General features: G+C 43.5%; 3 protein-coding genes and 1 long non-coding RNA gene across 9 annotated transcripts in view; 2 read left to right on the top strand and 2 right to left on the bottom strand.

The window, feature by feature from the left end:
• Window positions 1-646, bottom strand: part of LOC131134656 (uncharacterized) — a 61,745-nt gene extending 61,099 nt beyond the window's left edge. For all 3 annotated transcript variants that reach the window (XR_009131441.1, XR_009131440.1, XR_009131442.1), the window contains exon 1: window positions 508-646. This is a non-coding gene — a long non-coding RNA (uncharacterized LOC131134656). The remainder of the gene's footprint in view (window positions 1-507) is intronic.
• Window positions 74-4,146, top strand: pih1d2 (PIH1 domain containing 2). The gene is made up of 5 exons (XM_058080156.1): window positions 74-594; window positions 1,712-1,829; window positions 1,947-2,189; window positions 2,303-2,559; window positions 2,748-4,146. Exons 1-5 carry the CDS (start codon window positions 418-420, stop codon window positions 2,880-2,882), a joined length of 930 nt encoding a protein of 309 aa, XP_057936139.1. The 5' UTR covers window positions 74-417; the 3' UTR covers window positions 2,883-4,146.
• On the bottom strand, window positions 3,066-22,390 carry dixdc1a (DIX domain containing 1a). 3 transcript variants are annotated; one of them, XM_058080154.1, is made up of 17 exons: window positions 22,356-22,390; window positions 16,983-17,103; window positions 13,645-13,916; window positions 10,386-10,552; window positions 10,167-10,312; window positions 7,620-7,709; window positions 7,275-7,328; window positions 7,133-7,183; window positions 6,670-6,774; window positions 6,508-6,561; window positions 6,344-6,430; window positions 6,083-6,145; window positions 4,803-4,964; window positions 4,652-4,718; window positions 4,445-4,553; window positions 3,691-3,799; window positions 3,066-3,428 (listed from the first exon to the last, which is right to left on the bottom strand). In XM_058080154.1, exons 3-17 carry the CDS (start codon window positions 13,665-13,667, stop codon window positions 3,345-3,347), a joined length of 1,371 nt encoding a protein of 456 aa, XP_057936137.1. In that variant the 5' UTR covers window positions 13,668-13,916; window positions 16,983-17,103; window positions 22,356-22,390; the 3' UTR covers window positions 3,066-3,344. The 3 variants fall into 3 exon arrangements, with proteins under 3 accessions (XP_057936137.1, XP_057936138.1, XP_057936136.1); XM_058080155.1 differs by lacking the exon at window positions 22,356-22,390 and having other exon boundaries at window positions 6,344-6,427; window positions 16,983-17,280; XM_058080153.1 differs by lacking the exon at window positions 22,356-22,390 and having other exon boundaries at window positions 16,983-17,278.
• nkapd1 (NKAP domain containing 1) lies at window positions 16,672-20,921 on the top strand. 2 transcript variants are annotated; one of them, XM_058080158.1, is made up of 6 exons: window positions 16,672-16,829; window positions 17,000-17,073; window positions 18,423-18,496; window positions 18,575-18,694; window positions 18,762-18,815; window positions 20,283-20,915. In XM_058080158.1, the coding sequence occupies exons 2-6, from the start codon at window positions 17,005-17,007 to the stop codon at window positions 20,683-20,685; spliced, it is 720 nt and encodes a 239-aa protein (XP_057936141.1). In that variant the 5' UTR covers window positions 16,672-16,829; window positions 17,000-17,004; the 3' UTR covers window positions 20,686-20,915. The 2 variants fall into 2 exon arrangements, with proteins under 2 accessions (XP_057936141.1, XP_057936142.1); XM_058080159.1 differs by lacking the exon at window positions 16,672-16,829 and having other exon boundaries at window positions 17,001-17,073; window positions 20,283-20,921.
• Window positions 22,391-24,142: the final 1,752 nt, after the last annotated feature.

A 24,142-nucleotide genomic window follows, 5' to 3' on the forward strand; every position in this document is an offset into this window, starting at 1 on the left:
CGTCATCTGAGTTGTAGCTCCCCTCTTCACCACCAGATGTCACTTGTGTAACGCGTCGCTAAAAGTAGTTTCCATAGCAACCTGCAACCTCGTAACCCAGCGTTGACTGCAGTTCAGCTACAGATGAGTTTAATGTGGCTCGTTAGTACAATTTTAACGACTTCTGTATTATTCATTTCGGGGTTTTAGTGTGCCTTGGTAACAACACATCTAGATTTAATGAACATTCGGCGCATTTGCTCTGCTGTTAATGCAAACTTGTTCCGAACTGTTAGCGTGACCTAATTTACGTTAGCTTAGCTAGAACCTACACTCTTGACGTGTCTGCCTTTGAAACAGTTAATAGTTCCACATTCGCCGTTAATGCTTGGCTAGCTCTAAGAAACCGAGAACTTTGGGGGGATTTCTGGGTGAGAAATGTCTAGCGACCGCGACGTGGTGGTCCAACGGGCCAACCAGCTGTGGTCCATGTTAAACGGGCTGTGCCAGTGGGACCCGGAGGCCTACCGAAGCTTCGTTGAGAAACAGATGAAATCTGGAATGGAGTACTACGAGCCGCCTCGAATGGAGTCGTGTATATGCACAGACATACTGGTAAGGTTCCATCCCAGCACAGGTGTAGCTCATCAGGAATGGCCGCCTTCCCATTTGCTGGGCCAACAGATGGAAAGTTTCACTCTTTTGGCTCGATTCACTAGAACGAGTCGGATCTTTGATCTCCCAAACGGCTCCTGTGATTTCTTTGTGGATTGTGATTTCTTACCATAACATGGGTGAAATTAATTTGTGTGTAGAAATATAATTATATCAAATGGTTAATGTTTATATGACCTTATTTATACACTCGGCATTCAACAAAAACTAATGACAATACACAAAAGCATAGACTCATCTCAAGTCGACAAAAGGTCCAATCTGTGTATTATTAGTAAGTTTGCAACACATCAACAAAACCGTCACACAGCATAAACGAAAATGTGCAAAACTAAAGCATCCACTTTTTGCTAGTCATGATTGGCATTCAGAAACACAGACCTCTGTGTTGGCCGAGTTTCCTGGCACCTATCTATCACCAATAATAGAAAATATATGAGGCAAAAGACGACGGCTTGTTCACTTTAAAGATCCGGCTTCCATTGTTGACTTCCAAGAGCCAGCCCAATCCAGAAGTAGGTCTACGTGTACCGCTTACATATGGCCTCATCTGTGGATGTGGTTGGTGTGTTTTGGCATGCAAAGTCTGGCTGTCACATTTGAATGTATAGAAATGAGTATGTTGTTGTTTTATCGTCAAAACTTAGAATTTTAGTCTCCATCAAAACCTTGGAGTGACGGAATTGGGGTGGCCACGGCAAGACCACTACACATATAAGTTGATACCTGAATTATCTCGAGGGATGTGTTTATATCAATTTGGTGGAAAAACTAAAAAACAAACAAAAATTGTGTGCAGCCTATTAAAAATGGCTGTAGGTGACTACCAAGTAGTGAAGGAATCAAATGAATGAAAGTTTACATTTCATGAACGGCATGACTTGTAGCCTGTTTGACGGTCTCGGAGTGGGGTTAAAAACCTCAACATTTTTAATTCGATCCAATTTGACAATTTAGTCAGTTATTGTATCTCACTGGTCACACCCCTCGGTTTATATTGACAGGGTGTTTCTAGAGTCATTGTTAGATTTGAATGATGCATCCTGTGCCCCCCCAGGACCCACAAGGCCCGCTGTACATCAACATATGCAGCTGGAAGCGTGTGCCAGCTCTCCAGGACTCCAGTAAGCCATTACCAGTGTACGCTGGAAGCCTGGAAGCGGACACAAAGGAAGGTCAGAGATAGAGACATTAGTATTAGTATTAGTATAAGTACACGCTACTGTCACATAACGCATATAAAGATGTCATTGGGATAAAGGAGTACAACCTGCTTCCAAATGGTTTTGCAGGGGGCCCCAGTGTAGTGGATATAGCATTCAACCCTGAAGTGCTGAAGAAATGTAGGAAAAACAAGGCAGAGATGACTCAGGTCTACATGCTGGCTCAGAGCTTCGCCCAGCAACGCTATGGGATCCAGCTGGCTTCGTGGTACACGATAGTCAGCTCTTCCCCCCGAAATAGCCCAGAGGACTTGCACCGCCGCCTCGGCTTCCAGCAGCAGCAGGTGAACCCAGACAAGCAGTCAGATGCAGGTAGAGTACCGTAACAAGGCAGAGTCCTGACAAACGTTTTGGTTGAGCTCGTCTTTCACTTGCCGCCACTATCGATAACGATCGAGCCTTTTTTCTCTTACCACCTTTTACAGCCGGTCAGAGCCCGGACTCCCTGCTACAGAAGATCACCTCGCTGCGTCTGGACAAAGAAAACATCGTGGGCCGGCCCGTGGTGCGCAAAAAGGGATTGATCGAGGTCATCTCCTCGACCACGTTCAAGCAGCCCGAGAAGCCCGAGCACAGGCTGGAGGTGAAGGCTGGCGCACAGGGATTTCCTCGCAAGCTGGAGCTGACAGTGGAGCTGCCCAAGATCAGTTCTATGTCCGAGTGGCAGCTCAAGATGTCCAAGGTCAGTCTGCGGGTGATTGTCAACAGTTAGCAGTTCTTCTCCTGAAGTGCCGAACTTCACGGCGCTGACCCAGACCACCACCAAAAGTCCAGGGACTCCTTCCTCATGTGTTAGACACGTATCAGATAGCCGCGTCACGCTATTTATGGTGGATGCCAGGACTGATACCTGCATGCCTTTCTCTACAGGAGGACGTCTTGTTGGAGGTGGAGGACATCTATCTTCTGCTTTTGGACTTCCCAAACGCTGTCAATGAAAACAGCACGGTGGCCATCTTTAACAAGAAGAATAGAAGGCTTACTGTGACTGCTGATATTTTGTGATGCCAGCCGTTGTTCCAGATGGAAGAAACTTGTCCGACTGAAAAACATGTGTGCGTGTGTCTGCGTTATCACCCCTGAAAGTGTGTCTCAATCCCAACAAGGACATAAGAATGTTAAAGGGGGTGGTAAGGAGCTGCCGGCCCCTCCCATCAGCTCCCATCTCCAGAATGACTGACAGCAAAATGATCCATGCAGTAATTCACCTTTATTTAAACATTGTAGGAAATCCATGGCAAACATCAGGATTTGGCAACGGGGAACCTGGAAGAAGGCAGTGAACATCCATTATGTTTTTATCATGAAGGACTTGGTGTTGATGAGGCGTCAACTGTCTACTGAGCATTCCTTCACATGAAACATTCAAGCTTTTATTTCAGTCCGTTGGTCCCAAGTGTTTTAGTCAAGTCCTGCTCCAGTAGACACCATGGCGGTGAGGGGATGTTATTTTACATTTTTTGTCCTCTACCTCCTCTCGCCATGATCCTCCTCCACCCACGCCACAATCTTCCCTTCCCAGCCGGGCACCACGGCTCCATCCTGGAAAACCTGCAGATACAAGCCACCGCCAGAATTTACATATCCAAGAAAAAAAGTCATGTATGATTCACGAAGGTCCATGAAAGAAAGCAAAGATGACGGCTCAGTGTTACCAAATTCTCGGGAAAGGGAGACGAGTCCTGCGGTGTTTTGAAGCTAGCGTGCAGGCTGTGCTATTATTAGCATATGACAGTATTGCTGCCGTCTTTCATATTTGCTGAAGATGATGTGGAAAGCGTGTGGCGGCTCCCATGTCGCTCCTGACGCCTACCTCCTCTTTGACGGTGCCAAACTCCGGGTCGAGGGCTTTGAAGTGGTATCTGAAGCTGCCTTGTCTGTCCACAGCGGCCTTGAAGTCTCGCAGTGTCACTTGGCCTAACCTGCAAGGAGCACGCCGCCAGTCATGATTGGGGTACACTTATGCATGCATGAACCCATGCAGGCATGCAGTTCTTCTGGGGCGCACATTTGATATGCGGGGTCGCGAAATATCCATGTCTGAGTCACAGATCCAGACAGGAAGGACGGCTGCAGATGGCCGGCATGAACCCACACCAAAGGATGACGTGCACGTCTTTAAAAAAACATGTCTTTTCTTTCTTTTTTTTGGGAGTTTGTTAGATTTCAACTTTTTTCTTGTAAATGTAATGATGATTTTTCCATTTTTGCTGTTTGTTGAGTTTTCTTGTTAAGTAAAATAAGTCTTAAATAAATACTGGAGTTCTACCATTCATCTATCAGTCAGGTTTTGACAACCATTAATGGACAACTTCGAGCAGTGGTCTCCAAAGTGTGGGCCAAGGGCCCCCCTGAGTTAGCATCTCCAATGAAGCTAAAGTGCATGTTTTTAGAATGTGGGAGGAGTCCAGAGCAACAAAAAGACACCAGGATCCAACCCTCCACCTTCCGACTGTGAGGCCAACAAGCTAACCGCTAGGACAGCGTGCGGCCCTTGTGATCAGGTTGTGCACACAACTACTGAGAAATACACAACCAAGCCATTTGCTGTAGAAAGCTGAGCACACCTTTTGGGGATGCTGATGAGAAACGGCGTGAGCGAGCGATCGGTGAAGTAGAGCACTTTGGTCGACACGGAGGCATCCAGGCCAGGGCTGCTGTGGGAATGTGCCATCTCTGGAATGATTTGCAAAAGAAATAGAGAGTGTTATTAGGGGCGGTATCCCAGACTGTGTTGTCCTACACGGCAGAGAAAAAGGTTGAGACGGACTGACTTGAACTCGGTGGCCATGAGTCTCGATCGGTAGAGTTGGCTCTGCGTCCTGGGGATTTAAATTCCTCCTGGAAGAAGAAGGCGTCATCCATGATGAGCGCTCAGACGGCATTCCCCGTATGTGTGCTGGCTACCGCCTTGGACCCACTTACCCCTCTGGTCTGTCGCCGCTGGGTGTCCATGGTGTGCAGGCGGTCCATGAGACTGGACATGCCCTGCTCCAAGGTGTCCAAAGTATGATGCTGGGGGTCGTGGCCTGAGAAGCTGTCCCTCAAACTACGCAGGGCCTCCCTCACCAGCTGGAGCTCCTCTCCCTGTGACATTCAGCATCATGGTGACCGTTTGTGTCGCCATTTAACATAACATGATCACAATCTGGCAAGTCCTTCAACTGCACACAATAACCATGTTTTGAAAATCAATACCTCTCTACAGCGTCAGTCAAATCTGACCATTTTCATCTACCTTATCCAACACATTATATTCTTATTATTAGGCATCACTATTCTGGATTATTAGGGATATTATTAGGGTCAGATGATATTACTGACATGGACATGGATCATATCGATATCGTTTTTTCTGTTGATATTGGCGTGTCAGTTGATCTCATGTTACAAAATTCAAATATGCCAAATGTCTTGTGGTCATAAATAAACAAATCACACGAAAATAAACCTGATCATTTTGCCGGCGTCCATATCGGCATGTGCATGCGCGTCTGTTTTCCTTGTCTCTTGCCTCCAAATGTGGCAGGAAGAGTGTTCACTCTGGGCACTGATTCGGGGCTTAGACGCCTCATAGAACAACAGCGCTTCATCGAACAACGGAATGAGACCTCTTGTCAATGGCTCGGGTCAGAGTCCCGAGTTTTATACTTTGCATGTCTCAGATGTGACGGGACAATGAATCCAAAAATGGACATGCTGGCTCAGACGCTTCCATGAAATAGTGACTGCTGTCATTGTTTTTCAAGTGAAATGTGCTCAACACTCTTAAAAATCTGCAGGCTGTTTTTGCCCAGTGGTTTAAATTTTGTTGTGGGGTCTTTTGTGACCTCTGGGATGAGTGGTCATGGGGTCTTTTTGGTTGGCCGGCCACTCCCAGGAAGGTTCACCACTGTTCCATGTTTTCACCATTTGTGGATAATGGCTCTCACTGTGGTTGGCTGGAGTCCCAAAGCTTTACAAACGAATTTATAACCTTTTCCAGACTGATAGATCTTGATTAATCTCAGGTATGTTTCCACACAGGGACATGTCGGTTGGAATTTTCTTCCTCTCTTAATAATAAAAAGTGCATTTTGTGTTCAGTTGTGTTGCCAGTGACTAATATTGTGACTAATTATTGAGGTTGTTTGATGATCTGTGACGCACATGTATAAAAATAACTAACCAGGACAGTATACTGAAAAAAAATGAAAGGTACTCACGGGTGCACTGTGCTGGAATGCTGGAGGAGAGCTACTGTAACCGCCACCCTCACTCCGGAATGACTGAAAGATGTAACATGACGCTGGATGGGTCATTTTTCATCTTACCAAATGTTCCTCTCTCATTATTGTTACATCTAGCTTGGAGGCATACATTATGATTAGTCGTTGAGCAAGGCAGTATAACACTGACCTTGTACCTAATGTTGTGGCTGGCAAATGTGATTGATTATCATAAATAAATAAACAGTTTTTCCTTACCCGCCCGTGGCTAACTTGGGGTGCTTTGTGCAGAGCCTCATCCAGCTTTTGCTGCTGCATCATTCTGTCCTTCCTCCCGAGTTGCTGCTATGGCAACAACAGAAGGGAAGACTCACATCTACGGTACAGTGTGCATGGACCTGAAGATACGTGTGGGACAATACCTCATATTCACTTAGCAATTTGTTCCTCTCACTCAGCTTGTCTTTGAGCACCCCCTGCACAGTCCAGCAGATAAGGCGTATCACAGACCGTGTTGGCGCAGCGCTGTGATGATGTGGTTCCTACGTCAAACACGCGCCTGGAGTAAAAGCCATCACACTTACATTTTCCCCTTCCAGCTGGTCTTTGGCCATGTTGCTCCTCAGCAGCTCCTGCTTGAGCTGCAGCAGCGCATCCTCCTGCACAGACAGGCGCTGCTGCAGAGCATCCTGATGAGCCAGAGAGTTGTATCAAAAGGATGTCCAAAGGACATCAGCATGCAGGTACGGCATCCACCTCCCTAGCTGCATCTTTTTTTCTCTTTCAAAAATCTACATTTTATGAAAAACCGCACAAGAATGTGCACCTGTGACTGAAGTGCTGCTAATTTAGGCGGCCATGCTATTTGCATCTTCTGGGATTTGGATCTCCAACAAAAGTAATGATGAACAAATAAGGAATAAATACATACATATAAATATATATACATATATGTATATATAATAGTGGCTTTTAGATTGAGTGGATGAGTCTATTTCCTACACTAGAATCCATATCCCTGACACAGAGTCGACAAAGTCCACTGACCTTGATGGCCTGGATTTGGCGTGCCTCTTGTTTGTGTCTCAGGAGTTCCCGCTAAGAGCAGCACCAAGGAAGGAAAAAACGTGTCATTTCAGTTGCACTATATAATCAAAAAGCATCATTTAACTCATTGAACTTCATACACCTTGAGATCAAGGGCTTCCTCCGTGCTTTGGTCCAGGCGGCTGCGGATGAGAACCTTCAGGGGAAAACAGAAAGAGCGTCCTCATCAGACAAAGGAAGAAGAACATGCTGAGAAGAACATGCAAACTCTACACAGAGAGAGAGGAATCGAATTTGGGTCTCCTAGCTATGTGGCCTACACGCTAACCACTCAGTCGGCATGCAGCCGCTTGGAGATCAGTTAGATGAATATGCGCTCTCAAGGCAAGAGCAACAAGCCAACAGAAGGAGCAAGGGTTGGCCGCCACATGGATAGCGTTGTTGTGGGTTTTCACAGGTTGGCAGAGATACAGAGACGGCGCCGTACCAGCTGCTGCTCGGTGTTAGCCCGGTTGTCACCGAAGCTCACGGATGCATCTTGGTCCTCCTCTGGGAGGGAGCCATTGAGGAGCAAAGCCTGTGGACAGTCACACATGCAAGTAAATACAGTATAGAAATATTTTATATTTATTTAATATATATTTTAGAAATGTCATTTATTTTAGAAATCTTAATGCATGTTGTTGAAATATTAAAATAATAATATAAATAACAATTCTTTTTTGTAAAAAGAAAGTAATAACATAAAAATAATAATTAAAACAACAATATAATAAAATTATTATATATTTTTACATTATATACAATAATGTTATGTATATTATATTATATATAATATTGTTATAACAATAATACCTATTACCCTATTACCCAAACCCTCATTCTTATTAATAATATATATTTTTTTAAATCATATTAGTGTTTAATGTCCGTGGTTGTGAAATTAAGGTAATAACACTGGGGAACACTCAAAATGTTGCATTTAAAGTAAGACTTGTTTTTAGTCAATTTAAGTGTGCTGAGTTCAAATCTGAAGTTAGTTTTTTTCTGCAAGCTACAGATTTTATGCAATCTTTAATTTTTATTAAAAATAGAAAAAAATCGAGCATTATTATAGGATATTGCAATGTCAGCCACAAATCAGTATATTTAACAAGGCAAAAGAAACAGAACATTAAAATGTGATTTTAGATTAAAGTACACCATTGTTAGAAGTGCCATATGTTTTTCTGGAAGCGTTTCTCAGAAAACAGTCTTTATCGCAACGTGAGATAAGCATAATTTACAACGTTCTTCAGATAAGAGTCAATCACAGCTAATAACGCTTTCTGTCAGTACAGTATTTTAGTCAGGCAGGAATTTGCGTTTGTAACTTTTGCGTTTGTACACTTCATCTGGGCAATCTCGTTTAATACTCCAGCAGTAGTCGGCCATCATACTTTTGTCCCAGCGACCTTGGTAGCGTTCTTCCATGATCTTTAGGTCTTGGTGGAACCGCTCTCCTTGTTCGTCACTCACAGCCCCCAGGTTTTCAGGGAACTGGTCAAGGTGGCTGTTCAAGAAATGAAGCTTGATGCTCATGTTGCACCTGAGAGCACGAAAAGCGAGGAGCATTCTGTTCACAAGTTCATTGTAGTTCTCTGCCTATTTGTTTCCAAGGAAGTTCTAAGCGACTGCCACAAAGGATAACCATCCTGCCCTCTCCAAGGCGGTCATCTTGGCAAAAAACTGATCATCACGAATGAGGGTTCGAATCTGTGGGCCATCAAACACACCTGCTTTGATCTTCTCGAACGACAACCCTGGTATAGCTTTGATTATGTGTTGGAAACATTCACCTTCGGTATCCAGTGCCTTGACAAATTGTTTCATCAAACCTAGTTTGATGTGCAGAGGAGGAAAGATGATCCTATCTCTGTCAACAATTGGGTCATGTGTGATATTTGGCATGCCTGCTTCAAGGATTTCACGAACAGGCCAGTCCTTCTGGACCCAGTGTCTGTCTCGTGCTCGACTGTCCCACATGCAGAGGAAACATGGAAACTTGGTGAAACCTTTCTGTTGACCAAGAAGGAAGTTTACCATTTTCAAGTCTACACAAATGATCCAGTTGTGCTCACGATATTTTAAGAATTCCATGACCATTCTGATGTCATCATAGTCTTCCCGCAGATGAACTGAATGACCTACAGGCACTGCCCCGTAAACATTGCCATTATGCAAAAGAACACACTTGAGACTGCGTTTAGAACTGTCTATAAAGAGCCGCCATTCAGTTGGATCATAGTGAGGAACACCCAGTTCTTTGAGAAGACCTGGGATATCATGGCAGTAAACAAACTGTCTGTCTTCAGAAAAGAAGGTCACAAAAAGCTGGTCGCGCTTTCTGTAATATGACACTTTAACAGTGTGATCAACAAGATTTTTGCCTTGTAATCTTGATGCCAAAAGCTCAGCTGCTTTCTTTGAAAGACCTAAATCCCAAACTAAGTCATTCAGTTCAGTTTGGTGAAGAGGCTTGGGGGCTGGGGGAGATTCAGTCTCTGAAGAACATTCCTCGGATTGTTCCCACTCAGTTTCTGGCAATTCATTGTCACAACTGTCTTCCTCGTTCGTATCATGTCCAATGTCTTTATCGTTTAATGAAGGCAAACCTTTGAAAACTGGAACAGGAATGGAATCTATGTATATAATCTCAAAACGCATAGATTTGGGTTACGTAAGTTCATATATTTAGACTATTTCATCTATCTCAAATTGCATGAAAACTAGAGCTTATGGAGAAAAACTAATTTCAGATTTGAAATCAGCACCGAAAAATCATTCAGAATCAGTTAAAAAATCCAATGCAACAGAAAGTTGAAAAAATATTGTTCCCCAGTGTAATCATTAGAATTACAAAAAAAGAAAAAGAATGTAATAATAAGAAGTAGTAATAGTGTTGTTATTGTTCTCCTTATTGAAACAGACTGTTCAGGCGGACCTAATGTTGTGGCCATCTGCTATTTTCTTTGAGTATTCGGGTTTTGGCTACCTGTAGGCGGAAAACCATCCTCCTGGCCTCCTGCATCTCCTTCTCCAGCTGCTCTTGGTGGGCGTCCAGCTGCTCCTCCCAGGACTTCTCTTCCTGGGTCACGTCATGGCCAAGCGAGGGGCACCAGCCACAGAGAGACACCTCCTCTGGAAGAAGAGACAGAGATAAAGGAGCAGCGTCTTCTCATTGCACAGCGTCCTGATGTGAAGCCCCAGAAACCTGTGACACGTTTCCTGTCTGTCGGCTCGGGTGTGTCTGTCGGCTCAGCACCGGCCCCCTTGCGGTCCTCTGGCTGATCGCGGATAGTTTCCTGTTGAGTGGTGTCGCTGGAGCGGGTAACAACATACTCCTCTTTGGGGGAGTGAGCAGGGCTGGCTGAGCTGAGACTGAAACAGATGGCGTGCACAGGCAGCGATGACTGTTTGCACTTCCTGCCAGATGAATGGCGATAAATAAAGCCATAAAATGTTCATATCACTTTTAACAGCTCTCAAAGGATCACCAAATTATGAATCAAGCCCATCTGGGTGGGTCGGTCTAAAGGCTTTCCATTGGAATTTAAATACGCTGCTGCAGGATTGTGGCTGTGACTGACAGGCTGAAACACCATCACTAAGAGCGGCCATATTGGCGACCTGACCAGCCGTAATGCTCCTTGAGGTTTGCGATGGCGAGCTCTGATGCACGTTATGTCGCGTGTGCTTGGAGAGCATTGGAGGCAGCCTGAGGACGAGGAAGGCTGTCATCTTCACTCTGCTTTGTTTGGATAGAAATAAGATGCAGCTCCCGTGGCCTATGACCTGCCCCCCCACACGCTGTCCTTGTGGGAAAACAACACTGTGTGTGATGGGGGATAAAAGGGAAAAAAAAACACAAAAACTCTGCTTCTCCTGAGGCTAAGCGGTGAGAGTGGTACAAAACTGTGGGCTTAAGTGTAGTGTAGGATGAAAGCAGAGTATCCGCAGGCATCGCATTAGTGAGCTAAAGCATGTTTCATGATCTGGATTGGAGCTGAAGAGATGTTTTGGAAGGGGGGCTTGGCTTGTGGTGTTTCCCAGTGCAAACTGGTATCATGTGACTGCTGCATAGAGATCATGATGCTTGATCTGCATGTCTGTATCAGCACCTGCCACCCGGAGACAGCTGGGATAGGCTCCAGCATGGATGGGTGGATGGATGATCCGCCCATCTACCCAGGTGGAGTAACTTCCTGGTCAACCCCCCCCCCCACAAAACTGTGAAGTGAGTGTCTTATCAGATGATGATCCCCAAGTGTTTCTCCAGGGGGGATCAGAGCAGCAGCTTCCACCTAATCTAGTCTGAGCTGATGATATGATGACACCATTAAGATAGCTTCCATCACCAAGCGTCTCCTCCCGCTGGCTGCAGCCAAACTTTGGTTTAGCCCATGCTATTTGCTATTTGGGGCTGCACGAGTGGTTAGCGCGCAGACCTCACAGCTAGGAGACCAGGGTTCAATTTCACCCACGGCCACCTCTGTGTGGAGTTTGCATGTTCTCCCCGTGCATTCATGGGTTTTCTCCGGGTACTCCGGTTTCCTCCCACATTCCAAAAACATGCTAGGTTAATTGGTGATATGAATGTTAGTGTGGTGTGAATGGTTGTTTGTCTATATGTGCCATGTGATTGGCTGGCGACCAGTCCAGGGTGTACCCTGCCTCTCGCCCGAAGACAGCTGGGATAGGCTCCAGCACCCCGACCCTCGTGAGGAAAAGCGGTAGAAAATGAATGAATGCTATTTGCTATTTGCTGCTGACAGGGCTGAGGTGCGCATCAATGTGGATACTTTTGGACTTTAAACGTCAGATTGGGCTCTGGGATTTAGCTGAGATTAACACCAGATTAACATCAGTACTCTAGCATCTATCTGTCCTCGTACATTCAATGGACATGTCCAGTATGACCATCTTTTACGGTTTTGTCTTTGATTATTGCATTTAACCATCATTTTCATTCACTTTTGTTGGTTTCTTTCGTCTTTTTCCCTGATTACGGTGTCGCCACAGTGGATCTTTTTGATCCGCATACTGATTTTATGATATTGAAATAATTGTGGATTATTGCTGTGTTCATTTGCCAACCTCCAAATAATTATAAGAATAATAATTAGAAAATAAAAATGAAATCAAATATCAGGTCCTAATTAAATTTGGTTGGGCCAATCCTCCCCCAAAGTCTTGCTCTTGCTGGTTTTGGTGCTCACTGTAGTCCTGCATGGTGGCTTGCATCGCCTCTGTTAAGCCTGGTCTTCCACTGGCACGTCATTGGCTCGCTTGGCAAGAACAGTCGTCAGCGCGTCAGTCACAGACTTGCTCATACCCGACGTTTTCTCCTCCAGCACAGTTGGACGAAGCGCTTTGCTGTGGCTCGCTAAGTTGCTAATGTCTTGGCCGCTAACCTTGGCTATGGCTGCATTCACGATGGGTGTTGTGGGTAGATCTGTTGAGTTGTTTTGATGGTAAAAAAGAAAACTATCAACGGTGCCATGGAAACGTTTTTCAAATGTAAATTTCGCCATTCATTGGTCCGACCTCTCACACATGCTCCTCTATGTTCATGTCTCCTCGATGCTCCTCACCTTGCCCTCCCAAATCAGCTGATGCCAAACAAGCATAAAACAATGGCGGCCAATATGACTGACCAATGTGACAATTGCTTTGGTAGACACCAAAGCAGAAGGCTCATAACAAATCCAGACATTTAAAGGATTTCAAAGATTATCCTGAGTAAACGTATAAAAATGTAAATGTGTTTTCAATGTCCTTGATTGATTTTAGCTTTTGGCCTGCCAACATGGTGCTGGAAGCAGAAGTGGTCATGTGATGTCTGGTGATCTATAAAAACAGATAAAGGCAACTCACGTACAAAAAGAGGGAAACTGTCAATGAAATTAATGCACGAAAAATGACTGTAATTAATTCATCATAGTTAATGCTTTCATTTGCCACTCATATTTGGACTGGGTGCCAGCCAATGGCAGGGCAACAAAATGATAATATGAAATATTATTTTTAAATATATGGTAGGTATAGGTAGAGTTCTTCATGTCAGCGTGTTTGCAATGATCATCATCATCATCACAATTATCACCACAATGCATGCATACTAGCTGAACATGTCTTTTGCAAGATAAAATACTTCAATAAGATATTCAACAGTACGATCACGGACAACATGAGCAGACGTATGCCATCTTGAAATGGATGATCAAGGGAGTAATGGAGGCAAGAGCGGTGGTTGCTAGGCAATAGCATCTTGCCTGGATCAGACAGACACACCCACACCTAGTGGCATGTAAACCGCGGACAATACGATTCCCACATCGTGTCACTGCCGTCTTGGCATACCACGATGACTGAAACATCACGTCAGTCAGGCAGGACAAAGGATGGACGATGGCGAGGTCGTCATGCAGCCCGTTTGGTGATAAAGGAAAACAGACAAGAGCGATGCTTACCATTTCATCTGTTTGGCGCCCATGGCTCGTGAGCGATGCTTTTATCCTCCCATGCGGTCAGAGCCCCGCATCCGGGTGATGCCCCACACACACGACGGGGAGGGGGGCTAGCAATACGGATGACTCTCCGCCTCCACACGCACGGCGCCTCAGTCAGGGAGGAGAAGAGTCCCACCAGCGTGGTCCCAATGCTCTCATCTTGGTACAGGTCTTGAATCACAAAGCCCTGAAAGCCGCCACCCTCTCCTGCCCCCTCCCTGGATGGTGCCAGGCTGCGGGAGGGAAGGCAGATAGCAGAGATTGGAGTTCAGCAGCACCAGTCGCTCTCATTCCATCCTCACAATGTTTTTTTGTCTTCCTAGTGGACAAATAGGGATGCGGCTCACCCCCCCCCCCCTCCCCAGCCCCCTTTCTTCCACTGTGCTGTGCTGCTTTGTGTTATTCCTTCCTTCTTTCAGACATGGCTCGGTGGGGGTGTGTTCGCCCCCTCCCCCCTTGTCTCCATTGCTCTTCCCTCCTCCCCTTCCATGGGGAAGGGGAATTGGCCCTTTTTGCAATTTGATTTTTCCACAGATTCCCCACGTCTATGAGGTGAAAGCAAACTGGGAGGCTTGGAGGTTAAGGCTAGGCTATATTTGCAGAGGCTAAACATAGCATGAATGGCTGCATGGGTCAGAGCCAGAAGCCGAAGCTTGTTGTTTTATGGAATCTGCTTACCAGTCTGCAATTATGGCTTCACTTTTAGATTACTAAAAAAAAAAAACTTTCATCTCGAGGATGAACATAAGCAGCTGCATCATTTTAAACAATCTACTCAAAGGGGAGTTTCTTCTTTGGGTTTCAATACAAACAACTGAACTTGCAGAAACGCTGTAATGTGGTGCCAGGCCAGTAGCTGGTTTCCTTACACTGGATTTGGACTTTTCCCATTGGTATTCATTACAACAGTTAATGGATTATACGGTCAGTTAACAACTATTTTGGTCATCCATGATTCCTTTCTTTTTCAAATGTATGGCAATAACCTGATTTCAGCCCTCAGACGCAAGTTCGCTTTCCTATCCTTAGCCATCCATGAAAGCAAACCTATTTGCTTTCTGTTTCAGGCTCACCAAGATAGTCGCACACAACAGCTTTGAGCAAGCCACAATTCTGCCTCTTTCTGATATCTTGCAGAGCAAACCACTGCAGAGATGGAGCATGCAGAAGAACATTCCCATGCAAAATATGGTATTCATCCACTGGTCTTTTGCATAGTAAAATGTGTACATTAATGTAAAACTCTTACCATGCGAACACATGCAGCCTAGTGATAGAAGAGTGAAATGACACTTAGCATTTATATACTTTATATACATACTAATTAATATACTAATAAGGGATAACCAATATTGAGTTTTTGCCAAAAAACGTCATGCCGATATTGTCCAACTCTCAATTTCCAATACCGATATCAGCCAATTCCGATTCCGACATGTGAAACATGACATATTTCCTGTGATGGAATGAACATATACTGTCTGTGTTGCACACAGCATTTTTTTAATATCAGTTTTCATAATTGGAAAAAAATCTGATCCTGATAGACGGATATCGCATTTTATGCTGATATCAGGCCAATGATTGTCAGTTCCAATAATTTTGGTACATCCCTACTAATAAACCATGCTGGTTTGTAGTTGAATACGGGCTATTAGTAAACAAAAAGTATGCATATTTCAGTCAATTTGACATATTCCGTGCTCAGAAATTCACTTATCACAGTCCGGTCAGCGATAAACGAGGGATTATGTGAATTAAGGATTCCCATGTAATAGGAATGTTGTGGAACGTTTTGGGCTTTCGGGTGCTGCTTGTCAGATAAACTAACAGCCAAAGTGACCTGAGGGAACTTCCTGTCGGGAGATGCAGAACGAACTAAAAAAGTAAAAAAGCTGATTTAAAATAGCTGTTTTAGTTAAGCACTTTTCTATTAAAAATTTAAACTTTAGAAAGGTTGCTCATGTCACCAGTCTGAATGTAAAAAGAAAAAAGGAGTGAATTTTGAATGAGCCACATAATTCATGCAGTTTTAGTTTGAACCCTCATTGCAACATCAAGCTAGGCCATCCAAAACATGTTGGGGTTCTCAAACGTACCGACCGCTCCGCCTGGGGGAAATACCTGGCATGTTTTAAAAACACAATTCAGGGAATCGGAGTACAGAAAGATGAGGGCGGTTCTCCCAAAAAACAAAAGCACAGATGTCGAGCATATGGACGCCATCAGTATGATAACATGCATTTGTATCCTTTTTCTGATGTGGCTTTCTGTGATGATTATTATGCGAGGCTGAGAAGGCACATTGCGGTACAAAATGAACAGACAGCGTGGAAGTCTGGAAAAAAAAAATGCTTCCTGCCGTGAGTGACCTTGCTGTTCAAAGTGTGGTGCCAAAGTCATCCCACCACCTGGGGAGCCTGGAGGTGAAAATGAGGCTATCACAAGTACAGGCACATACTCACATTTGAAGCTACAGTGCTTAACCATTATAATTAATATTATTAATAATATCATTTTTAATGATGTAGTATAATTAATGTATAGGATTTAAATAAAAATAGGTATGTAATTCGTGGGTTTAAAAAATATTTATATAATGATAAATGTTTATTAATTACGTTTTATTTTGCTGTTAAATTCTATCCTCAGACAAATCTGTAATATTTTTATTATAAAATTAAATAGACAAAACTTTGTATTTTATTGATATAAGTGAGCTATATATATAAATAAATATGAAAATATCCTGTTTTTAACACATCCTTTTTTTAATGCGTCTGTTTTCTGACCGCTCTCCAATAAAGCCCCTTCAAATATTTGACATCATACCCTATGGACCGCCTCGTTTACGTGTACTGACCAATCAGCGTTTAGCTGACGTTCGGGGGTGAGTTGACTTTAATCCAAAGAACCGCCCAAAACCTCCTCTTCACTCATTGGTTTACACTGAAACTGACGGATTACCGAACCAATAGACGACATGGTTTTACTCTTACGAATAAAACGTAATGACGAAAACGGAAGTAAACGCGAAATTCCGAAACGATGTGATTTACCCAAAGCTTTCCATCTCTGCAAATTAAAACTCCACGCTTTGGACAAACATATCGATCTTAGCTGACCAGCCCTGTCGTCAATCCAACGTAAGTACTATAATTTTGTCATTTCCGACATGTTTAGCTCACCGTCTTAGCTCGGGTATCCCGGCATACTTGCTTTTAGTTCTTAGAATAGGTTATGGTCTAAGGGGAGCCTTTTTCCACTTATTTGTAATCAGTTTGTATGACTAAAGTTACCTTTTGTTCCATGGAAGGTATCATGTCGAAGCAGACTCTTGGGAAGACCTTGCTAAGAAATGTAATCCGCCACACCGATGCACACAACAAGGTGAGAACTGGCGTCGCACACTTCCGGACGCTAAAACACATGGAACAGGACTAACATCAAATTTGAAGAACCTCTTGATTATGTGATGATAAAGTGTTCACACTTGCGCAAAAACACCTCCCTCCACTACAGCCTATAGGAGAGTTATATTTGACATGCTCATAGTGTGCAGTTTGACCGATGTGTTAGTTACGAGTAGCACGCTTTTACTGTTATTATGACCAACAAGTGGTTGAGTTCGAAGACACCACGTGATTTGGGCTGCATCTGCACGTTTGAGTGTATTTTTTTGTTATTTCCGAGTTTACGCGAACGCAGCAGCAAATAATGCTTCTGCTGGAGCTGGTGCCCTTGAATGCACCGTTCTTTGACCAGAGCAGGGGTTTATCCTGGGCTCATCCATTAAGTGTGACCTTCTTTATGGAGTTAAAGCATGTTTATTTACTTTAATATAAAAATTGTCTATAAAACCCAGGCATGTCATCTTTTTAAAGAAAAACACACTTAATTACAAGTGCAAAGTATTTCAAAACACAATGTTAAGAGGGGGAATGTCAAATACAAAAAAGCAATAAAATACTTTATATTTGAATACATACAATGGCATAAGATGCAAAGTATATTTTCAAAATATTTTGAATTCAAATTAAAAAATATACTTCAGAAAAGCCACAACAATACCCATTTACATAATGTCCTTTGGGTGGGAACCCAAAATAAATCTCCCTGAGACTGGGGTCCATAAATATGAATGTATGGTACATACTCTGTCATACTGCATCCTGTACACATATGTACTACGCTTCACATAACATGACTGACATCAGGTATTCTATTCAATACCAGACATTCCTTTGTCATGTTATTTGCCTGTATGTGCGCGCCATGTTGGCTTTAGACACTGGATGGATAGCCATCATTTACCCAGCGAAAAAGGACTTCACATCTTGTAGTCATGTGACCATCTCGAAAAATGCAGTCGCACGTGTGCTCTCTTTGTTTTTTTCCACTCACACAATAAATCTTTAGGCGGACACACGAGTGAAAGGCTGGCAGTACAGCCACTTCTTCTACCATCGGCCGTTTCCTCAGTTTCCCCCTCCTGATCATTCATAATGTTATATTGTTAGTGTTGAAGCTGTGAGGCAACAGTGCAAGCAGCAGAGGCAATGTTGATGCAGTATGACGAATGGATGCATTTATTGCCCAGATGCCCATCCCTACAGTAGACACTGCAACCGCTATAATATACTGAGACAATATCCATAAGCAGTACATTGTGCAGTTTTACCTAATGAAGTAGCCTCCATCGCTACCATGGAGTTGTACTTACCGTGTGGTCACTGTAGATCCAGGAGGAGACGGAGATGTGGAAGATGCGAGACCTGGAGGTCAATCATGTGAGCGCTACCAAGCCAATCAGGTAGGAGCAGCTTCACTTGGAAACAATGGCTCTTCGGCCAGACGTTCATCGGTGAATATATTTCATTGTTTTTTCCAGGGGTCACATGCACTGTGATCGAATATCCTATCAGTCCAGAGTCTCCTCGGATCACGACGACAGAGAGGCGCGGTACTGGTCACGGAAGCTCTATGAGTTTGAGGACAACGATCCAGACAGGTATGGAAGGAGAGGATTGTGGAATGTTGTTGGGATTAGTTTTTTAAAAAAAGTCTTCCCTCTGCAGATGGGGACACAGTGGCTTCAAGGAGCTTTATCCTGAGGAGTTTGAGAGTGACAGGTAACCTGCCAACACTTTGTCACCCACTCACGCCTGCTCGCAGTGGCACAGATTGCATCACCGGGGGTTCTTTTATCCAAATGAATGAATCTCACTTTGGCACGACCAAAAGGAGAACCCCCTCCTGATGAGTTAACTACACACGCCAGGCACTTCATTAGATGCAGCTGCACTATCTCATGGTGTCCACGCAGATGTTCATGGGTGTAGTGCCGTAGAACTTTACTGCCTCGTGATCAGGGCTTTTTGGAATATATGCACCTCTTCTTGATCCTTAAGGCATTTTGAACACTCAGCATAACTCCACTGTCTGGAACTGGTGTCCATTTCTGTCATCTGTCCCCAAGAGTGAGCTTACTCCTCTGGAAGAAGTCCTAGATGAAGTGCAGCGTTGTCCTGTTGAGCAAACCAGTCAGACAGATGAGGGCCTTCAGTCATGAGGGATACCCCTGTAAAATCTCCACATAGCTGGTTGCCGTTTGACGCCCCTGCACAACCTGAAGCTCCATTGTTCCATTGAAAGATCATGGTGGTGTCCCCTCCACTGTCCACTGCCATGTGGTAAACATCTCAGGTGGATCTCCTTGTCATGCTAGTAACATTGGAAGCCATCAGAATAATCAAGATGACATTTTGTCTCATCTGGGAATTAAACCTTCCACCTTTCAATGTCCCTTGTTTGGTGCTCCCATGCAAAGTCCAAATGGGCAATTTTGTGGCTTTGAAGACGTTTTTTCTTGAAAGCCTTCTGGCAGATGGTGTCTTATGGTTCTTGGACTGCATTCGGCACCAGTAACCACCCCCATCTGGGCCGAGGATGGTCCTGTCCTGGCGGCCAATGGGATCCTTTGGCTCAGTGCTGCTAACGCTGTTTTGGTATCGCTCAACGTTTTTATCCCTCAGGATGTTTGAAGAAGTTTCAAATGCCCTAACAACCTCGGCAGCAATGGTGCGCTGCCAGAGGCCTTGCTTATTCTCAACAAAGAGGGAAAGCTTTTAGCCTTTGCCATCCAGAGATGTGAATACCTGACACTAAATCTCATTTACTCCCATTCTTACCAACATGTTGTATTTTAAAGGCTGTGGCCTCAAACCTTTGATCAGCTGATTAACGGCCACTTTCATGCTTGGTTTGGTTCCTCCTCCTCTCTTGTTTTTGAAGTTTGAATCTCGACTTGGAACCTCCTTGAGGCCCAACAGTGTGTATTCCTGTAATTTATCAGCTGATCTTAACATGACCAGGAGCGATGTTCTCCATTATCAAACAACTAAATATGGATCCATGCCTAATAGAGGGCTACACACACTTTCAATCATCACCTCGCCCTCAACCAAAGCAAACATGATCATCAATGCGAAGGCAGACCACTAGTGACAGCGCTTTATTGGATCTCATTACATTAGTGCACGTAGAATGTATGACTTTGCTCATAAAAGTGACTGCTACCTTCCGCATTTCTTTTTTAGTGACAAAAGCAGCACAACAAAGACTGGGCACCACAGAAGCGAAGCGTCCAAGTCAAAGCACTCCAAGAAGTCCTCCCATAAGAAGAAGAAAAAGAGGAAGAAAGAGGCGCAGGAGGCAAAGCGCAGAAGGTCAGAGTGGTCGTCCGGCGATCGCAGCAGCGATGACAGCAACATGGACAAAGAAAAGCGGAGGGAAACCAAAAGTCGACACAAGAATAAGAAGAGAGACAAAACGAAGGACAGGAGGAACGAGGATGGCGATGACGAAGGACGGGGCAGACGGGCGCACGGTCACAAGAGGAAAAATCAGGACTCTCACAAACGCTCTGACTCCAGCAAGAAGCGGAGGAAAGACTGGCGAGCCACGGGCGAGGAGAGCTCGGAGGAAAGTTCCGGAGAGTGAGGCGCACAAGCGCACCTTGCAGGAAATATTCTCACCTCAGGTCTTTTTAAACCAGCTGTTTTTTTTAATGTACATTGCCATCATTGGTGCACAAAATAAACACTTTTTTAAGAAACGTGTATTTATGACATTGTCCTTGGGTGTGAATGTGTGGTGCCCCTTTAGGTTGAAGCGGAGAGCAAGGACATCAGGATAAATACCCATGGAGGTGACGGGACTTTTTCAATGAGGTAGCAGAGCTTTTCCTTACACAGGAATAGGTTGCATGGCAAAGAAATGTTTTCCAAGTAAATAAATGTGGAAATGGTAACAAATCCATATTCATTTTTTATTTGCACATCTGGAAAATAGTAAAACAGCACAAATGTTAAAATCAGCTGTCATTTTACGATATGAGAAAATGAATACAGTGTTTGCATAAAGTTGAAAAATTCATGAAAAAGACAAAAATAAAATAAAATCAAGAATAAAATCAAGAAAAAAATAATCCAATAGTATTATATATAATAATATATAATAATAATTATATTATTATAATAGTTACAATAAAGAGAAGAAAGAAATGCAACTGCAAAAAATATAACAAAATGGTGTAATATGGTTATTAGTTAATAAGTTAGTAATATATATAGTTGAAATCCAGTCAAAAGAGGACTAATATGAGAAACAAATTTGGGAAAATGTGGAAATTTGGGTTGCAGAAAAATTACAAGAATAAAGTCAAGATATTAAGGTCATAAGATCATACTTATGAGGACAAAATGTTACTTAAAATCAAGAAGAAAATAAACAGCAGAAATGGAAGATAGAGTCACCATATTAACAGCAGCAAGTGGTATGAATGATTTATTTATGATATTTACGCAAGCTCGCCAGGAGTTGCCCAGACATCTGGTGGTGGATGGTGCACGGACCTCATATTCAAATAGATGTTTGTCTGTTCATAACATAGATAAGGAAATGGGACTACATTTTAACACAAGTCAATTATTGTCCTTTATTCTGGCGAGGTGCAAGTTCATGAAGTGTAAACATTAGGGCACTGAGGACGATTCCATACACGTCTCCATGGACTGCCAGCGATAGCATACTTTAACGATACATTTAATTTTTATGGCAATAGGATAATCATTTAGTTCAAATCAGTGATCCAATACGATATGGTGCAATTCAACATGATGCAAATAAGCAAAGGAAAAAATTGAATTCTGTATGGTCCTACAAAAAGGATTTGGCAGTAAATCCAACTAAAGTGCTGTTTGTCTTTTTTTTACTATGCACCACTTCTTGATCATTCTTTTTGCCATCTTAAAACAGCAACAACTTTCCTCCCACTTTCACATCAGCTATGCAATTCCAATAGCAGTGGTTCAGTAATTATAATAATTACTACTGTAAAAAATACAGTACAGCAACAGCAAAGTTAAAGTGACACTTTCAACAGTGGAATCAATGTTTGTTTGTTTATATTCCCGTCTGCTAATATGAATGAGCTAGCAGCTAGGCTAATACAGTAGGAACAGTGAGGAGCAGAAAGGAAAACAACTTCTACCCTTTTAAAATTGGTTCCAAATTCAGGAAGGAGCCAATTGCTCTGCTGATGGAGGGGGCACTTGTTGGGGAGGACAAATAGCTCCTGGACAATTTGAAAAGGATGAAGATCCACTGACCTGATTTGCTTGGTTCTTCCCCGGTGTCCGACCAGGAACTAGACTGGGGGTGGCGGTAGACTTGTCCGTGTTGGGGTGCCCCCTTTCTCTTTTCTTAACGCGGTATTCTTTACAAATGACGGACGTTTTGTCGAGCTTTTCGCAGTTCCTGGCGAATCCGTAGTGTTTCCGAACATACCATTTAAACGTTGCCCCGGGGGGTAAATATAGAAACTTCCTCACTGCTGCTTGCTACGAACGTCCATGCTGTTTTAGTAGTAGTTGTATGTGCCTCACGGCTTCCGTCAGGGTTCAATACTAAATGCCAAATAACCATGGTGCATTCATGGCACCTGGGGAACAGCATATGGGGCGAAGTTGAACCTTAATAAAACGGTGCTTGCATAAGGTTTTACCGATACCCACAAACGCATTGCGATGAATCATGAATTCACCCGTCAATTGCATTCATATCCGGTGATGAGCCCATGAGCATCGATGTATCGATTTATATCGATTACACTGGGGAACACTCAAAATGTTGCATTTAAAGTAAGACTTGTTTTTAGTCAATTTAAGTGTGCTGAGTTCAAATCTGAAGTTAGTTTTTTTCTGCAAGCTACAGATTTTATGCAATCTTTAATTTTTATTAAAAATAGAAAAAAATCGAGCATTATTATAGGATATTGCAATGTCAGCCACAAATCAGTATATTTAACAAGGCAAAAGAAACAGAACATTAAAATGTGATTTTAGATTAAAGTACACCATTGTTAGAAGTGCCATATGTTTTTCTGGAAGCGTTTCTCAGAAAACAGTCTTTATCGCAACGTGAAATAAGCATAATTTACAACGTTCTTCAGATAAGAGTCAATCACAGCTAATAACGCTTATCACTTTCTGTCAGTACAGTATTTTAGTCAGGCAGGAATTTGCGTTTGTAACTTTTGCGTTTGTACACTTCATCTGGGCAATCTCGTTTAATACTCCAGCAGTAGTCGGCCATCATACATAGCGACCTTGGTAGCGTTCTTCCATGATCTTTAGGTCTTGGTGGAACCGCTCTCCTTGTTCGTCACTCACAGCCCCCAGGTTTTCAGGGAACTGGTCAAGGTGGCTGTTCAAGAAATGAAGCTTGATGCTCATGTTGCACCTGAGAGCACGAAAAGCGAGGAGCATTCTGTTCACAAGTTCATTGTAGTTCTCTGCCTTGTTGTTTCCAAGGAAGTTCTAAGCGACTGCCACAAAGGATAACCATGCTGCCCTCTCCAAGGCGGTCATCTTGGCAACAAACTGATCATCACGAATGAGGGTTCGAATCTGTGGGCCATCAAACACACCTGCTTTGATCTTGTCGAACGACAACATTCACCTTCGGTATCCAGTGCCTTGACAAATTGTTTCATCAAACCTAGTTTGATGTGCAGAGGAGGAAAGATGATCCTATCTCTGTCAACAATTGGGTCATGTGTGATATTTGGCATGCCTGCTTCAAGGGTTTCACGAACAGGCCAGTCCTTCTGGACCCAGTGTCTGTCTCGTGCTCGACTGTCCCACATGCAGAGGAAACATGGAAACTTGGTGAAACCTTTCTGTTGACCAAGAAGGAAGTTTACCATTTTCAAGTCTACACAAATGATCCAGTTGTGCTCACAATATTTTAAGAATTCCATGACCATTCTGATGTCATCATAGTCTTCCCGCAGATGAACTGAATGACCGACAGGCACTGCCCCGTAAACATTGCCATTATGCAAAAGAACACACTTGAGACTGCGTTTAGAACTGTCTATAAAGAGCCGCCATTC

The sequence above is a fragment of the Doryrhamphus excisus genome, chromosome 8 (genome assembly GCF_030265055.1).
Source record: "Doryrhamphus excisus isolate RoL2022-K1 chromosome 8, RoL_Dexc_1.0, whole genome shotgun sequence".
NCBI classification, from domain to species: Eukaryota; Metazoa; Chordata; class Actinopteri; order Syngnathiformes; family Syngnathidae; genus Doryrhamphus; species Doryrhamphus excisus.

Excerpts from the sequence above, each read along its gene's own strand:
- pih1d2 (XM_058080156.1), top strand. The coding sequence starts at position 418 with ATGTCTAGCGACCGCGACGTGGTGGTCCAACGGGCCAACCAGCTGTGG. Across the intron at positions 595-1,711 it reads GTATATGCACAGACATACTG|GACCCACAAGGCCCGCTGTA; the intron begins GTAAGGTTCCAT and ends GTGCCCCCCCAG. Across the intron at positions 1,830-1,946 it reads GGAAGCGGACACAAAGGAAG|GGGGCCCCAGTGTAGTGGAT; the intron begins GTCAGAGATAGA and ends ATGGTTTTGCAG.
- nkapd1 (XM_058080158.1), top strand. The coding sequence starts at position 17,005 with ATGTCGAAGCAGACTCTTGGGAAGACCTTGCTAAGAAATGTAATCCGC. Across the intron at positions 17,074-18,422 it reads ACACCGATGCACACAACAAG|ATCCAGGAGGAGACGGAGAT; the intron begins GTGAGAACTGGC and ends TGGTCACTGTAG. Across the intron at positions 18,816-20,282 it reads GAGGAGTTTGAGAGTGACAG|TGACAAAAGCAGCACAACAA; the intron begins GTAACCTGCCAA and ends TTTCTTTTTTAG.
- dixdc1a (XM_058080154.1), bottom strand. The coding sequence starts at position 13,667 with ATGGGCGCCAAACAGATGAAATG. Across the intron at positions 6,562-6,669 it reads ACCAGCTGGAAGGGGAAAAT|GGGGTGCTCAAAGACAAGCT; the intron begins GTAAGTGTGATG and ends TGGACTGTGCAG. Across the intron at positions 3,429-3,690 it reads TTGGCACCGTCAAAGAGGAG|GTTTTCCAGGATGGAGCCGT; the intron begins GTAGGCGTCAGG and ends TTGTATCTGCAG.